Source organism: Canis aureus, chromosome 10 (assembly GCF_053574225.1).
Source record: "Canis aureus isolate CA01 chromosome 10, VMU_Caureus_v.1.0, whole genome shotgun sequence".
NCBI lineage: Eukaryota > Metazoa > Chordata > Mammalia > Carnivora > Canidae > Canis > Canis aureus.
Genome location: NC_135620.1, coordinates 51,506,357 through 51,521,835, shown reverse-complemented (window position 1 = coordinate 51,521,835; position 15,479 = coordinate 51,506,357). Strand labels below are relative to the sequence as shown.

The 15,479-nt window shown below is 41.4% G+C and overlaps 2 protein-coding genes across 16 annotated transcripts in view; one reads left to right on the top strand and one right to left on the bottom strand.

The window, feature by feature from the left end:
* The window catches only part of TZMP1 (transition zone microprotein 1), a 414,174-nt gene extending 399,741 nt beyond the window's left edge, over positions 1-14,433 (bottom strand). The window contains exons 1-3 of one of the 14 annotated variants that reach the window (XR_013388002.1): positions 14,169-14,429; positions 13,122-13,224; positions 232-477 (exon numbers count right to left, since the gene is read on the bottom strand). Coding sequence is in view for 1 of the 14 variants with exons in the window: in XM_077912279.1 (XP_077768405.1) it covers positions 232-276 (45 nt within the window). In the remaining 13 variants the exon portion in view is untranslated. Of the gene's footprint in view, positions 1-231; positions 478-2,301; positions 2,574-2,995; positions 3,250-6,964; positions 7,166-10,751; positions 11,565-13,073; positions 13,225-14,168 lie in introns of those variants that run through there. The other 13 variants (XR_013388012.1, XR_013388007.1, XR_013388003.1 and 10 more) reach the window with 13 other exon arrangements.
* On the top strand, positions 93-11,360 carry TOPORS (TOP1 binding arginine/serine rich protein, E3 ubiquitin ligase). 2 transcript variants are annotated; one of them, XM_077912268.1, is made up of 3 exons: positions 93-277; positions 1,766-1,960; positions 8,124-11,360. In XM_077912268.1, exons 1-3 carry the CDS (start codon positions 275-277, stop codon positions 11,055-11,057), a joined length of 3,132 nt encoding a protein of 1,043 aa, XP_077768394.1. In that variant the 5' UTR covers positions 93-274; the 3' UTR covers positions 11,058-11,360. The 2 variants fall into 2 exon arrangements, with proteins under 2 accessions (XP_077768394.1, XP_077768395.1); XM_077912269.1 differs by lacking the exons at positions 93-277; positions 1,766-1,960 and adding an exon at positions 2,324-2,639.
* Positions 14,434-15,479: the final 1,046 nt, after the last annotated feature.

Here is a 15,479-nt window from a genome sequence, read left to right as displayed (position 1 = left end):
TTACAGTGAAAAACTCGAATAAATGGGGTCCCGGAGGCAAGTACACCCTGCGCCCTTACGTAAGAAGCGGAAGAGCGTGTCTTCCAGGAAGAGGCGGAGTCGAGGTGAGAGAGTGAAAGCCTTAATACAGGAATGGATTTTGGAGTTTCTGGGCGCTGAAGAAATAGGGGGCCTTCCGCCTGCGGGCCTAGGGAGTCGACACCGTGGAGCCCCGCCAGGCCAGGGACTTACCACTGAATAAATCCAGTCCAGGGTGCGGCGACTCACTGGCTTCATGGTAAGGAGGCGGCGGCGGCCTGCGGGAACGGAGGGAAGCTGTAGGCCCTAGAGTCACCTCCGGGGCGGCGGCTGCCGAGCGGCGGCAGCCATCTTTCAGCCGGGCACGAGCGCCCGCCCCTCGCCTCCGGCAGCGTTTCCCATCAGCCCGGCCGGCCTCTTCCGCCCGGAGCTGGAGGCGGGCTCACGTGATCCGGGGGCCTAGCTCGCCGTGGGGGGACAGGGTAAAATAAAGGAGGAAACGTGTTAAAAATGGCCTTTTCCGCCACTTAGATGGGCGTGCCTTGTCAACGGGTCTTTCCGTTGCAGTGCAATATCCGTGCAAGATAATATGCCGTCGTGTGCATTTAAAAATTTATTTGAAAAAAATGATCTTCATTTTAAGTATGACACGGGCTTCTAACGCCGGAGAGATGAACATTTCCACCCGCATTTCTTTCCACGTAATACAGAGAGACGTTCGCATATTCATCATTGACTTAAGAAGAGTACCACCCACTTTTATATAACAGCGACGAGTCGTGGTGGGGAGTCCCTGTTCATTGAGCCCTTCTTCCTGAAACAAAAGTCTTGGAGAACGCAATGGCTTGTGGAAGAAATAACGTAACTGCCAATCAACAAGTGTTTTTTGAGCGCTTTTTGTGTGCTTAGGGCGGTAGCACGTGTCAAATTTTCAGCCAGAGACGGCATTTTGTACGCGGGCGGTTGTAGCAAGTCCAGCTCTGCAATGTTTTGGGACGCTCTGGTGTGAGGCCTGTGGGTAGAACGGGGCAGTGGGCCGCCTTAGGCCCAGACGTTCTGTCCCTGTACATCTCAGATATCACCTAAAGAGGGCTTTAACCCGGATTCCGGGGAATGGGGAAGTGTAAAGTATTCCTTTGAGAGGAAAAAGCTTGTCTTGGGAAGATTTTAAGGCCCCGTTCTCTTAGGTAATGCCTGTTTACCCCTGGGCTGGAGTAGATTTCTTTACGAAGACCGCGTAGGACACTGCTTGGGCCCTGGCTCTGGATTCCATTCGAATCCCAGAGTTCTGTCCCCGCTGTGCAACTGGAGGCGGTCCCTTCCCCTCCAAGTAACTCCGTTCCTTTTTACACTGGAGGTAATTTTAGCAACTTCTCGCAGAGTTTGGTCAGTTTTAAACGAGACCAAGCTAAGTTAGGAGCGAACGTCAAGTATCGCGCCTGTAGGCCCCGGAAACTACTGGTAACGAGAGTGATGGTGGCGGTTAGTGATTTGTGCCTGGGCGATTCTCGGAGCTTTTACGCCCGGAGTAGGGGCGGGGGCGGGGGCGGGGGCGGGGGCGGGGGGGAAGGGCCGGGGCTCGGGCGAGCATTCTAGGCCCCGCCCTCCATGCCGGCCGGCGCCTTTCTACCGCGCATGCGTTACGCACGCGGGTGTTGTGTTTTGACGCGCGGGGAGCTGCGGAGGGGGTCTCGTTTCTGCTGCCTCCCCCCAAGCTGCCATTGGTGATGAGCGCTTTACGTCACAGGGGTCGCAGCAGCCGCCGGGGTCTCCGCTGTCTCGCGAGGAGGGTGAAGCGCCCCCGCCTGCTCCGGCTCCTGAGGGCCGGCGGCGAAGTCGCCGGGTGCGCCTTCGCGGATCCTGCCGTCATCGACCTAGCTTTCTGGGCCGCCGGGAGCTTGGCTCGAGCGCGCCAGCCGGGCCTGCGCCGGTATCCTCCGAGGTGAGTGAGATTCGGAACAATGGGGCGCGGGGGTCGGGAGGGGTGGGCCGGCCGGCGCTCCGGGCCTGGGAAGAGGCCCCGGCACCGGGGAGCTGCGATCTGGGCCTGAGGGGCCGGCCGGGCCTCGGCGGGGCGGGGCGGGGCGGGGCGGGGCTGGCGGCGGGCGGGCCGGCGGCTCCGGTGTCGCACCTGTGGATTTGTGCCGGCGGGCGGGGGAGGGCTGCGTTTCCTAGAAGCCCTCCCGAGGGGCGCGAGCCTGGCGGTGTACTGGAAAGAGCTCGGCCTCGAGGGGGTGCGGCGGGGGGGGTGGGGGTGGGGGTGGGGGTGGGGAGCCCGCAGCGAGCACTGCGTTCGCGTCTCCTCAGAGGTGTGCCGGAGGTTAGATCGAGCGTCCTCCTCTCACTGCCTGCCTGTAAAACGGGAGGAGCAGTGTTGTAGTTCGTGTGATTATGTAATGCACGTGGGGCTCATCTGCGGTCCTGGCCGGTGGCCGTTCTCAGCCGGAGGAGGCCACTGTCCGTGCTGTTACACGGAGGGGGCCGGGCTCGCCTGCCTGTGGTTTCTCCGTCCTTCCAGTCAGGGCGGCTTTCCTCGTGGGCTGCCGAGTCGTAGCCTGGAAGGGGGCAGTACTGAGGTGAAGCAAACAATGCCTTAAGGGCAAAAGGGAACAGAATTTTCGGTAGGTAAATTTCAAGATTATTTAAGTTAAATTAACAGTTATCCGAGATTTAAGTTAACGGCGAAGTTTGGGTTCTTTTTTTTCTTTCTTTTTTTTTTTTAACTGTTTTTATTGCTTGTAGTCCATGAGATTCAAAGCTGTAGTCAGCCAAAACCATCATGATTAGCTGGAATGAGTGGCTTTAGCGGGGAATGGTTCCCTAAAAGTTCTTTTTATGTCTGGTATTGGTATTAAAATTTATTTATAAGACCTGGTTAATAGATCCTTTAAGATCCGAATGATCCTTTGGAACTGGTGATTACATTGCAGTTGAAGGAGGTACAGTGATTTCGCTAAGGTAATAAAAAGAACCCAGATTATTTTTTAATACTTGGGGTTTATTCTAGTGCATCTTATTTTGTACCCTTTTTAGCCACCTTGCGTGGATATACGAAATGCAGTAATTATATTTAGAAAAAAAGATGATTTGTGGGCAGCCCCGGTGGCACAGCGGTTTGGCGCCGTCTGCAGCCTGGGGTGTGATCCTGGGGACCCCGGATCCAGTCCCACGTCGGCCTCCCTGCATGGAGCCTGCTTCTCCCTCTGCCTGGGTCTGCCTCTCTCTCTGTCTCTATGAATAAATAAATAAATAAATAAAAATTAAAAAAAAGATTATTTGTTATAGTTTTCCTGAGTTGTTATAATCAGCTAGCTATAGGTGATGGAAAGGACTAAAATTAACTTTATTTTCACATGGGGTAACAGTATTAAATTCTTACCCCATACTAATCATGCTAAGAGTTTACATAGAGTAATATATGCCTTCACACAACCATCTTTTCAGGCGGGCGCTAGTACTTAATCGATTTTAGAATTGAGAAATTTTAAGGTTTTGAGAAGTTAAATAATTTCCTCCAGATCACACCATTAATAAGTGGTTTTGATTTTCACCCTGGCTCTGCATTAGAATTGATATCATTCCCCTATATGTAATCACCATTTTTGAATGTCCAGTTTATAATTTAGCCTTCAGCCCTTGATTCTTCGCCCCCCCCCCCAATCTATTTTCCCTAGGTAAGTATGCTTGTTAATATCTGAAATTCCCCCAAAATGTGACAGGAAGCATTCTTACCTTGTTAAAGCCAATAGGTTTAAAATTTGGGGAAGGTTTGGCTTAATCAGTGTATCCTAAAGATGATAAACTTTATTTAGAATTTGGGAGGCTTGGTTAAGGAAATAGGATCAGAAGAACTGATTTTTTCTTTATGTTTATGGAAAATTAACTTGAAGTCCCAATTCCTGGAGTGCCAGGATACAGAAACCTTATTGCAGGCTTCTGAAGCATTAAATCTGCCATCTGTTCCACCTTTGCTACTTAAACCTAGAATTTATAAAGAAACTAGTCATCTTAATCTGTCCCCTAGCTTGTATTATGCCTTAATTTGTATTTTTAAGGCCACTTTATGGAGATATAGTTTATATTCCATCCATAAAGTTTACCTGTTTAACGTTTGTAACCCAGTGGTTTTTAGGGTTTTTAGTATACTTAGAGAGTTGTGCAACTATAATTGAACATTTTCATCATTCCAAAAATAAACTGTGTAATCTCTCTCCCTCCCCCAGCAACCAGCAGTCTATTTCCATCTATAGATTTGCCTATTCTGGACATTTCATATAAATGGCATCATACAACATGTGGTCTTATGTGACTTTTTTTTCTCCATTTTGCCTAATGAAAAGTTTCCGTTCTTATTGTAGCATGTATCTGTTTCATCTTTTTTATTGCTCGATAATATTCCACTGTACGGGTATACCATATTCTATTTTTCTTTTCATAAGTTGGTAGGGTTGTTTCCACTTTTGAGCTTTTATGATAAATGTTGCTATGAATATTCACATGTAAGTTTTGGTATGGACAGTATGTTTTCTTGGATGAGTATTTAATTCCAGGGTCATATGGTAATTCTATTTCATTTGTATCCCAGCAAATATTTTAGCAAAAAATTTTTTAAAGTAATTTCTACACCCAGTGAGGGGCTTGAACTCATGACCCTGAGATCAAGAGTTACATGCTCTACTGGCTGAGCCAGCCAGATGCCCCATTAATAAATGTGTTAATTTTAGCATTAGTGATGCTTTTGACGGAAAATCTCTTATTTGATGATGTATATGCATTGCCACTGTTTGATGTTTCTGATGAATACTGTTTTTTATATCTAAAGATATTACTGTGAGAAATACAACTCTATTTTTTTATATCTTATGGATGTTCCTGATCATTCTTTTGCCCTATACTATACTGTTGAAGTGGTTAACAGGCTTATTATAAAACTAGGGAAGGGAAGAAAAGTTGTGTTTTTGTTTTTAAGATTTTATTTATTGGAGAGCGAGTGCATGCACAAGCAGGGCCAGAAGGAGAGGGAGAAGCAGACTCCCCGCTGAGCAGGCAGCCCCATGGGGGGCTGGGGCTCAGTCCCAAGATTCTGGGATCGTGTCCTGGGCCAAAGGCAGATGCTTAACTGGCTGAGCCACCTAAGATCCCTTCCCTTAAGATTCCATTAAAAAAAAAAAAAAAAAATTCTACTTAGTTGAGATTTTGTTTTATTTGTATTTTAAGTTTACTACCTACAAATTTCCTTTAATAAAATGCATTCAGGGTTGTATTTTTTATGTGAACTGCAAATGTTCAGTAAACACTACAGTTTTGTATTTCCATGACACAAATCAAGGTACAATGTATTAACTTTAAATTCACCAGTCTTTTAAAAAAGTCTAATAATCTCTTTATTATATAGAAGGGCAAACTAAAAAATCTAGATTTTATTGAATGTTTCCAGTTTATAGTTTTAGGGGAAACGTGGTCAGTCCAGATTCTCTGATAACCTATCCAGTTTCTCTCCACTCTTCATTCCTTCCCCTAATGTACAGACTCTGTCTGTGATCCTAAAAATTTTTATTTTTAGGCTTTTTATTTCCTGGGAGGAAGAATAAAAATGTTAGAAGTAGGAGAAAATGCCGAGAAATTTAAATATTATTAAGGTTTAGATATATTAATGACAGTTATTATTGTATATAGTTAAATACATTAATGAAAGCAGTTCATTATAATTACATGCTGTTTAAGAGCAGTGGTGATTTCTGTATTTATAGTCTAGAAAATAAAAGACTAGAAATATTTGGATCCCTGAAGAAACATTTGTTCAGTATTAATTGATTTCCTATTAAGTTATGTCTCTGAGAAAGTTAAGATGCCCTTAGATGAGCAAGTTTAATTTGAAATTTCTGATGAAATAGTTACATTTCACAATCATGAATTTTGTTGTGGGTTTGTTTTTGTTAGAATTTGGTATGGCCAGTTTTTTGGTTTTTTTTTTTTAGATTTTATTTATTTATTCATGAGAGACACACAGAGAGAGAGAGAGAGAGGCAGAGACACAGGCTGAGGGAGAAGCAGGCTCCATGCAGGGAGCCTGATGTGGGACTCGATCCCGAGACTCCAGGATCACACCTTGGGCTGAAGGCAGGTGCTAAACCGCTGAGCCACCTAGGGATCCATTCCCTGGCCAGTGTTTAGAAAGTTATAATTCCATTAGACTAAATTGATAGCAGTTGACCATTGATGGAACTTTCTATGATAGAGGAGGTAGAGAAAGATGAATAATAGGCCCAGGAAACCTAAAGAAAAATTTTTTTTTTTTTTTAAAGATTTGATTTATTTTATTCATGAGAGACACAGAGAGAGGCAGGGACCAGGTAGAGTGAGAAGCAAGCTCCATGAAGGGAGCCCGATGTGGGACTCGATCCTGGGATGCCAGGATGACGCCCTGGGCCAAAGGCAGACTCTCAACCTCTGAGCCACCCAGTCGTCCCGAAAGAAACATTTTTAATATATACTCAATGATTAATATAGAGTGCAGCTAAAGAGTGATTTATAAGATAACCAGGCCAAAAATGTGATGCATACCAAATTTCAGCTCTGGCAAATTTGCAAGTTAATGGGTTGGGGCACCTAGGTAAGGTAGCTCAGTTGGTTAAACATCCATCTGCTTTTGGCTCAGGTCATGATCCCAGCATTCTGGGATCAAGCCCCCTGTCAGGCTCTCTGCTTGGTAGGGGATCGGGGAGCCTGCTTCTCCCTCTCCATCTGCTGTTCCCCCTGCTTGTGCTTCCGTGTGCGCTGTTTCAGACAAATAAATCTTAAAAAAAAAAAGGGGGGGGTCAACATAAACTGATACATTTAAAGAAAACAAAACTAATTAAGATTCTAGTGATCCTTGTGGGGAAAAAATAACAAGGGAAGGGCACTGGAAGCATGATTTCTTTCTTTTATTTTTTTTTTTTAATTTTTATTTATTTATGATAGTCACACAGGGAGAGAGAGAGGCAGAGACATAGGCAGAGGGAGAAGCAGGCTCCATGCACCGGGAGCCTGACGTGGGATTCGATCCTGGGTCTCCAGGATCACGCCCTGGGCCAAAGGCAGGCGCCAAACCGCTGCGCCACCCAGGGATCCCTGGAAGCATGATTTCAAGAAACATTGTGGCTGCCTTTGGATTAAATAAAAAAGCTCAAAGACTTAGTAATGTAAGGAATCAGTGAGGAATTGAATATAGTAGTGTAACCATAGTATAATAATACTAACAGCAACTAATATTTACACAGCAGTTGCTAGGAGCCAGGAACTATTCTTTGGACACCTTTACATATATTATTTCATTTAGTCCTCACTAAAAGATATTCTCTCTGTGTGAAAGAATCTTCCACTAAAAACTACAGAATTGGTTTAAACAGGTAAACTTTTGGTATGCAAATTATCTCACTGTAGTTATGTTTAAAGGTATACATTCAATATTTTACATAAATAAAGCAAGTCAGTAGTCTATATTGCTCAGGGGATATGTATGCAAGAACTAAAACAATAGATAGAAATAACACCAGCTGAGGACTGTGGTGTTTTTGGTTTTTATTTTCTAGAGGGGGATAGGAGGAGAAGATAAGGGATATTTAAAAAATATTGAAATAGCCATGAAAAAAATGTTGCTAAATCTGAGTGGTGGATACATGGGTACTTGGCAGATTGTGTGTGTGTGTATAAGTATATAAATATATATACCTTTATATATTTATATGTATATAAAATTCTTTTTGGTTAAATTCTTTTTTAAAAGAACAGAATGCTACATAATATTTGAGAGCTTCCTGGGTACCAGGCACCTTTTCTAAGGTCTTCATAAACCCTGTGATGCAGGTTCTATTATTGCTGATACATAGTCACACCACTGGTGTGAAACCAGGATTCAAACCCAGGAAATATGTGACTTTTAGAGCTTGTGTTTTAAGTACTATATGACTATGTTACACTGTCCCTTCATATTACAAGGTTAATGAGCTACTCAGCTATTTTCACCAAAGTATGTTTCACAATCATTTATTTGAATTTTTTTTTTTCAGATTTTAGTCTGTTCTTTTTTTCTGGTTACTGATGTATTTTTTTCCCTTTTACAGATAATGGCATCAGCTGCTAAGGAATTTAAAATGGACAACTTTTCACCTAAAGCTGGTACTAGCAAATTGCAACAGACAGTACCAGCTGATGCATCTCCTGATTCTAAGTGTCCTATATGTTTGGATAGATTTGATAATGTGTCTTACTTAGATCGCTGTTTACATAAGTTCTGTTTTCGCTGTGTACAGGAGTGGTCAAAAAACAAAGCTGAATGTCCACTATGTAAACAGCCCTTTGATTCTATTTTCCATTCTGTGAGGGCAGAAGATGACTTCAAGGAGTATGTCCTAAGGCCTTCATATAACGGTTCTTTTGCAACCCCTGATGTTCCACGATTTCGCTATCGTACAACTATGACAAGAGATCGAAGTGCTTCTGTTTATTCACCTAATAATACTATGAGTAGAAGAACAACAACTCCACCAGATAGTGGAGTACTATTTGAGGGGTTAGGCATTTCAACAAGACCTAGAAATGGTGAAATTCCTCAACTTATGAGACAGATTGCAGTAAGGAGGCCAACTACTGCAGATGAAAGATCTTTGCGGAAAATTCAAGAACAGGATATTATTAATTTTAGACGAACTCTTTATCGTGCTGGCGCCCGTGTTAGAAATATTGAAGATGGTGGTCGCTGCAGGGATATTTCAGCTGAATTTTTCCGTAGAAATCCAGCTTGCCTTCACAGATTAGTCCCCTGGCTAAAACGTGAACTTACAGTTCTTTTTGGAGCTCATGGATCTTTAGTGAATATTGTCCAGCACATCATCATGAGTAATGTTACTCGCTATGACTTGGAAAGTCGGGAATTTGTGTCTGACTTAAGACCATTTCTGCTTAATCGGACTGAGCATTTTATACATGAATTTATCAGTTTTGCTCGATCTCCTTTTAACATGGCAGCTTTTGACCAGCATGCTAATTATGATTGCCCTGCTCCTTCATATGAAGAAGGTAGCCATTCTGATTCTTCAGTCATAACAATATCTCCTGACGAAGCTGAGACTCAAGAGTTAGATATCAATGTAACCACTGTTAGTCAGGCACCGTGGGATGATGAAACTCCAGGGCCATCTTACTCAAGCTCAGAACAGGTACACGCTGCCATGTCTTCCCTTTTAAATACTTCTGATAGTTCAGATGAAGAACTTGTAACAGGAAGAGCCACATCTCAGATACAAGGAGTACAAACTAATGAAGACCTCAATAATGACAGTGATTCTTCTTCAGATAATTGTGTCATTGTTGGGTTTGTTAAACCACTAGCTGAGAGGACCCCAGAACTTGTTGAACTGTCCTCTGATTCTGAGGAGTTAGGCTCTTATGAGAAAATGGAGACTGTGAAGACACAAGAACAGTCTTATAGTTCTGGTGATAGTGATGTTAGTAGATGCTCATCTCCACACTCTGTCCTTGGAAAGGATGAGCAAATAAATAAAGGTCATTGTGGTTCTGGTAAAAGAATCAAGTCAAAGAAAGAAGAGAAGCACTCTACATCATTGTCATCTCCCAGAGACCTGAGCTCGTCTATCAGAGGAGACAGGGTATATTCCCCATATAACCGTAGACACAGGAGGAGGGGAAGATCAAGAAGTTCAGATTCTCGTTCCCAGAGTAGAAGTGGGCATGATCAGAAGAGTCGTAGAAAGCATCATGGGAAGAAAAGGATGAAAAGCAAAAGGTCTAGGAGCAGGGAGAGTAGCAGACCTAGAGGTAGAAGAGACAAGAAGAGATCAAGAACCAGAGACAGCAGTTGGTCAAGAAGAAGCCAGACTCTCTCTCTCAGTAGTGAAAGCACAAGCAGATCAAGATCTCGTAGCAGTGATCATGGTAAAAGAAGATCACGGAGCAGAAATAGAGATCGTTATTATTTAAGAAATAATTATGGAAGCAGGTATAAGTGGGAGTATACTTACTATAGTAGAAACAAGGACAGGGATGGCTATGAATCATCTTATAGGAGGAGGACTCTGTCCAGAGCTCATTATTCCAGACAATCTTCAAGTCCAGAATTTAGAATTCAGTCCTTTTCTGAAAGAACAAATGCTAGGAAAAAAAATAATCACAGTGAAAGGAAGTATTACTACTATGAAAGGCACAGATCAAGAAGCCTGTCCAGTAATAGATCAAAAACTGCATCTACAGGGCCTGACTGGGTAAGAAATGAAAAGCCCGGAGGGAAACGAAAATACAAAACACGGCATTTGGAGGGTACTAATGAAGTGGCTCAACCTTCTCGTGAGTTTGCTTCTAAAGTAAAGGAAAGTCATTACCAAAAGTCCTCATCAAAATTGGATGGCAACCACAAAAATGAGAGTGACAGCTTTTCAGACAGCCGATCATCAGACAGAGAGACAAAACACAAAAGGAGAAAAAGGAGGACCCGGAGCCTAAGTGTAGAGATAGTTTATGAAGGCAAAGCTACTGATACAACTAGGCATCATAAAAAGAAAAAGAAGAAGCACAAGAAGAAGCATAAGAAACATCATGGGGACAATGGTTCACGTTCGCCAGTTGTAATTACCATTGACAGTGATAGTGATAAGGATTCTGAAGTAAAGGAGGATACAGAATGTGACAATAGTGGTCCTCAGGACCCTCTACAAAATGAGTTTTTGCCTCCTCCCTTGGAACCATTTGAAGCTAAAGATGTAGTTACAATAGAAGATGAATTTGGCATCCTAGACAAGGAGTGTAATATTTCCACACTTAATGACAACTTGAATAATGCCAACAAAACTGTGGATGATATTCCACCCCAGGCAGCTTCGGTTGAACAAACTCTTGATGTAAGAGAAGAGAGTACTTTTGCCTCTGATTTGGAGAACCAGCCCAGTAATGTTGCTATTCACACTGAGCCATCAAGGCAGTTGCCGTCTCCACGGACATCGTTAATGTCAGTATCTCTTGGTAGAGACCACGATATGTCTTAAAACTGCCAAAGCATCTCATTGAGAATTCTGATGGTATAAAAAAAAAACAAAAAACAAAAAGAACAGTGTCATCTACTGCAGTCTATTTAAAGATGACTTTTGGTGAAAACTCTTAGCCCCTTAAAAATATTTTAAGTAATTTTTTTTTGTGTTAAAAATTTGTAAAAATCATTATTTGTTCAAAAAGTATGTATGTCCCACCCTCAGAGATATGCACTTTTAAGTGAGGAAAATGATATTGCTAGCAGTTTATTTAAAACTTGGGATCCTTTTTAAATAAAAAAATATAAATTTTAGAAGTTATTTCATAAAGCCATATGGTATTGACATATTTTTAAAGTAGTCAATGAGTATTTTTGAATTTTTTTTTTTGAGAGTTATTCTGGAAATGTGTTATAAGCTAGGAGAATCCCTTTGGACAGTTTATTTTTCTTCTTAAAAATTTGTATGATTCAAAACCATTTCTTCAGGTTAAATTGAGGCATTTTAATCTGCACAGTTTGACACCTGCCAAAAGAAAAATTTAAATATTTCCTTTATATACTTGTTTATCTGGACTGCCAGTAAAACATGTGTATTCAACAAAATAAAAAATAAAACAGTAACACTTTAAAACAAGAATCTAGAAATTTTCCTACGCAGTATTGCCTTAAAAAAAAAAAAATCGAATTACTTGAACTACTTAGAGGAGCTAAAATCTTCAAAATAGTTAAGGGTATACTTGTTAATACTAAATTTCAAGTGATCTGCATTTTAATTTAGTTCTTTAATCTGATTATGAGGAATATCTTCAGCAGAATGCAGCTATGTAGCATTTAGCTTACTAAAAACAAAAGATCCTTGCCAAAGTTCTTTTACATTGGTACTTACACACAAAGTAATTATGTTTATGTTTTATTCTGTTTTAGAAATGACAAATTGCTCTCCATCTATCCTAAAATAAGATTGCCAGTGAGTAACAGAACTTGGATTAAGTCTAATTCAGCCTTCAGTTTGCCTTGCTACCATATTCATTTGTTGTTCAACAGAAATTGGGATGCCTGATGTGTGGCAGGTTCTATACTATGTTTTTAGGGTTTTAGTGGTAGAACAAAGCAGGTACGCTCCTTGCCATCGTGGAACATATATGTAAACATTACAAACCATAAGTTCTTTGGAGGGAAAGTATGATTTCCTAGAAGAGCATACAGTGGGGGCCTAATCTCATGTGGAAATGATGGCTGAATTGAAATTCAGAAAACAGATGTTAGCTAGGAGTAGAGTTGTTCTTAGCAAAGGGAAAGACATCCAAAGATTCAAAAGCAGAAGGATAGCCTTGCATATTCCAAGAATTGAAAGAAGGCAAAGTTAGTCACAGGGCAGAGTGTGGCACTAAGCTTTGTAGGTCATGTTTGTATTTGTCCTAATGGCGGTAGGAAATTCTTTTAAACGACAATCAGAATTGATGTTTGCAATTTTTATAAGATTAAACATTGAGAAATTATGGGAAGACTATAGTTGATCAAGGAATATAATTTGAAATTATGATTTTGTAGTTTAAGTTTTAAAAACAATGCTATTTTATTTTCTGATCTTACATATTTTTAAACATTTAGTGAAAACCTATCTTAGTGTTGTCAGTTAAACACATGGATCTCATCTTAATACGTGGCAGCATCATATCATCCTCTTAGGGGTTCAGGCCAAAAATTTCCCAGTCTTTGATTCTCCTCCTTCAGCCCTCTCATTCAATCCCCAAATCCTGGTCACTAAATATTTCTAATGTGTCTACACGGTTATCCAATCTAGGCAGCCATGATCTCTTACCTGTGCTTTTACAGTGGGTCGGCCTGCATCCACTGTTGCTCTAAACCTACCTGTTTGCCTCCAGCCTTTCTTGATGTAGCAGTCAAAAGATTTTTTTTTTTTAAGTTTTTGTTTTGTTTCATTCCCCTATTTAAAAATCTTTCAGTAATTTTCTGTTATTCTTAAGATAGTTAATGAAAGCAAACAAAAATCCAGCATAATATGGTTTACATACCTCTGCCTAATCAGATTCTGGTTCATTGTCAGCTTTTCTCTCACCTCATTTGTGCTCTGGCCATCCTAATCTTCAGGTCTATGGAGGTGCTGCTCCCTGTTAATGCAGAGCCTTCATGTGGATCTTTCTTCTGGAAACAATCCCATCCTAAAGGAAAGCTTCTGGTAAAGTGTGCCGTCCTCCATTATTTTCCCTCAATTATTTACACTCTCAATAACCTTGGAGTCCTGTAGTAATTCATTACTAAGTGTTCTCTCACCTGTCTGCAAGTTCTTTGGCAACCATATGTACATTTTCTGGTAAACCACTTCTGTTTTCTTTCATATAGGAAATATTTAAAGCATTTGATGGATGACTAGATAGTAGGGATTTTAAAAATTGGGACCTGCTGTCTGCTTTTAGAGGGTTCCACTGTCTTAACTTTTAGCCTACCAGTATATTCTTTTAAGCTGTTCACCTGATTCAGTGTGTATGAGATATTTTATCTTAACCTTAGATTTTCAGTGTCTTTTTTTGACTTTTCCTTTGTTTAAAGGAAATGCAATCAAGCATTTGCACTTTCTTGTTCATCAATCCTCAGATTGACAACAAGAAAACTTTTTATTACTTTTACTTCCCAGTCTCAGGAAACTCTGGGAGCCAATCCAAGGGCCTCCTCAACCCGTTTAATGTGTAATAAGATGGGCTGTGTGTACAAAGGGGCAACAATTTATTCAAGGTAAGCTGATGGCCCATTCTTGCAGGTTCTTACATCATGGGGAATAATTGCAGTCCTCTGCCAGTGGGATGGACACCCAGAGCTAGTCAGAAGTTTCAGAAGATTCTCCAAGATACAAAAAATCAAGTATAACCTGGTTCAGTTTGTCACCAGCCCCAGTATCCCCACCAATGTCCCCACCAGTGACAGTAGGGGAAGGGAAGTAGAGGGAGAAGGGTTACTCTTCACACACCAGATTTCATCAGAATTCTGAGCATGGGTCCATTTCTAACATCAAACTCATTGAGCTATGCACAATCGAAACATTAACTGATTAAATTACTATAATGTAGCTATCACTGAAACCAGAACTTATGTAGTAGTACCCTCTTACCTGTAAAGGATAAGTTCCAAGATCCACCAGTGAATGCCTACAACTAGATAGTACCTGACTTTGTATGTACTGTTTTCTATACATACATACCTATGATAAAGTGTATAAGTTAGGCACAGGAAGAGATTAATAACAATAAAGTTGGACAATTATAGCAGTACACTGTAATGAAAGTTATATGAATGTGGTCTCTCAAAATAACTTGTACTTGCCCTTGTGATGTGAAACGGTAAAATGCCTAAGGAATGAAGTGAAGTGAATGACCTAGGCATTGTGATGTAAGCATCAGGCTACTGTTGACCTCCCCATACTTCAAAAGTCTTCCGAATCATAGTTGACTGCGGATGAGGGAGCACTATTCTATAGACATGTCCATTGTTTGATGCCTTTAGGAAAACCTATGTAGGAAGCTAAATCATGATTATTGTGTATGCAGCCTACTTTCAAGTGGTTCAGAAAAAAACTGCGTATGGAGATGGTGATAAAGTAAATTGTGGCAAAATGTTAAAAATTGAGGGTAAAAATGTAGGAAGTCTTTATACTTAATTTTTGTAGTTTTTCTGTAAGTTTGAAATAATTTCAGAACAGGCTAATAAGGGCAGCCCCGGTAGTGCAGCAGTTTAGCGCCGCCTGCAGCCCGGGTTGTGATCCTGGAGACCTGGGATTGAGTCCCACGTCAGGCTTCCTGCATGGAGCCTGCTTCTCCCTCTGCCTGTGTCTCTGCCCCCCCACCCCCAATAAATAAATAATATTAAAAAAAAAAGAACAGGCTAATAAAATTGCCCTTACAGGACTGCAAGGTTACCTGTGTGCATGTGTCAGAGTTTTCAGCCATGTATACTCAGCAAAAGGAAAATGTCAGACAAACATGCAGTAACTATTAAAGCCACTTTGTGAGAAAGAGCCAGAGTCACTAGGGAGGTGTTCTGGTCCCATTTATAAGGCCAATCCTGTTGAGATAAGGATCTTAGTCTGAGATACACAGTTATAACTGCTCTTGTTTCCATGCTCAGAAGCAAGCTGTGAGGGGTATAAAATCAAAGGAGAGTTCTTAAAAATTTAGGATGGAGGGAAGACAAGCTTTCTAGGAAGGAGATCCTGGGACAGGAAAAGTTTAAAGCAAAGCAGAGTAGTAACAGATGCAGCAGAGTTCCTGAATGGCAGAGCACAGAACACAGGTGAGTGGATTCGTGATGGATAGAAGCAGAGGCGAGTCTTATTACTCTAAAGTGACTGAAGTAATGCACATTTGTGAGTAGATGTGTTGAGATGAGGTGGTTCATACTGTAAAACCTGTCATCCTGTCTTCTG

Bases quoted from the DNA above. Each gene is read 5' to 3' on its own strand.
- TOPORS (XM_077912268.1), top strand. The intron at 1,961-8,123 runs GTGAGTGAGATT...TCCCTTTTACAG, and splicing joins CTGCGCCGGTATCCTCCGAG to ATAATGGCATCAGCTGCTAA.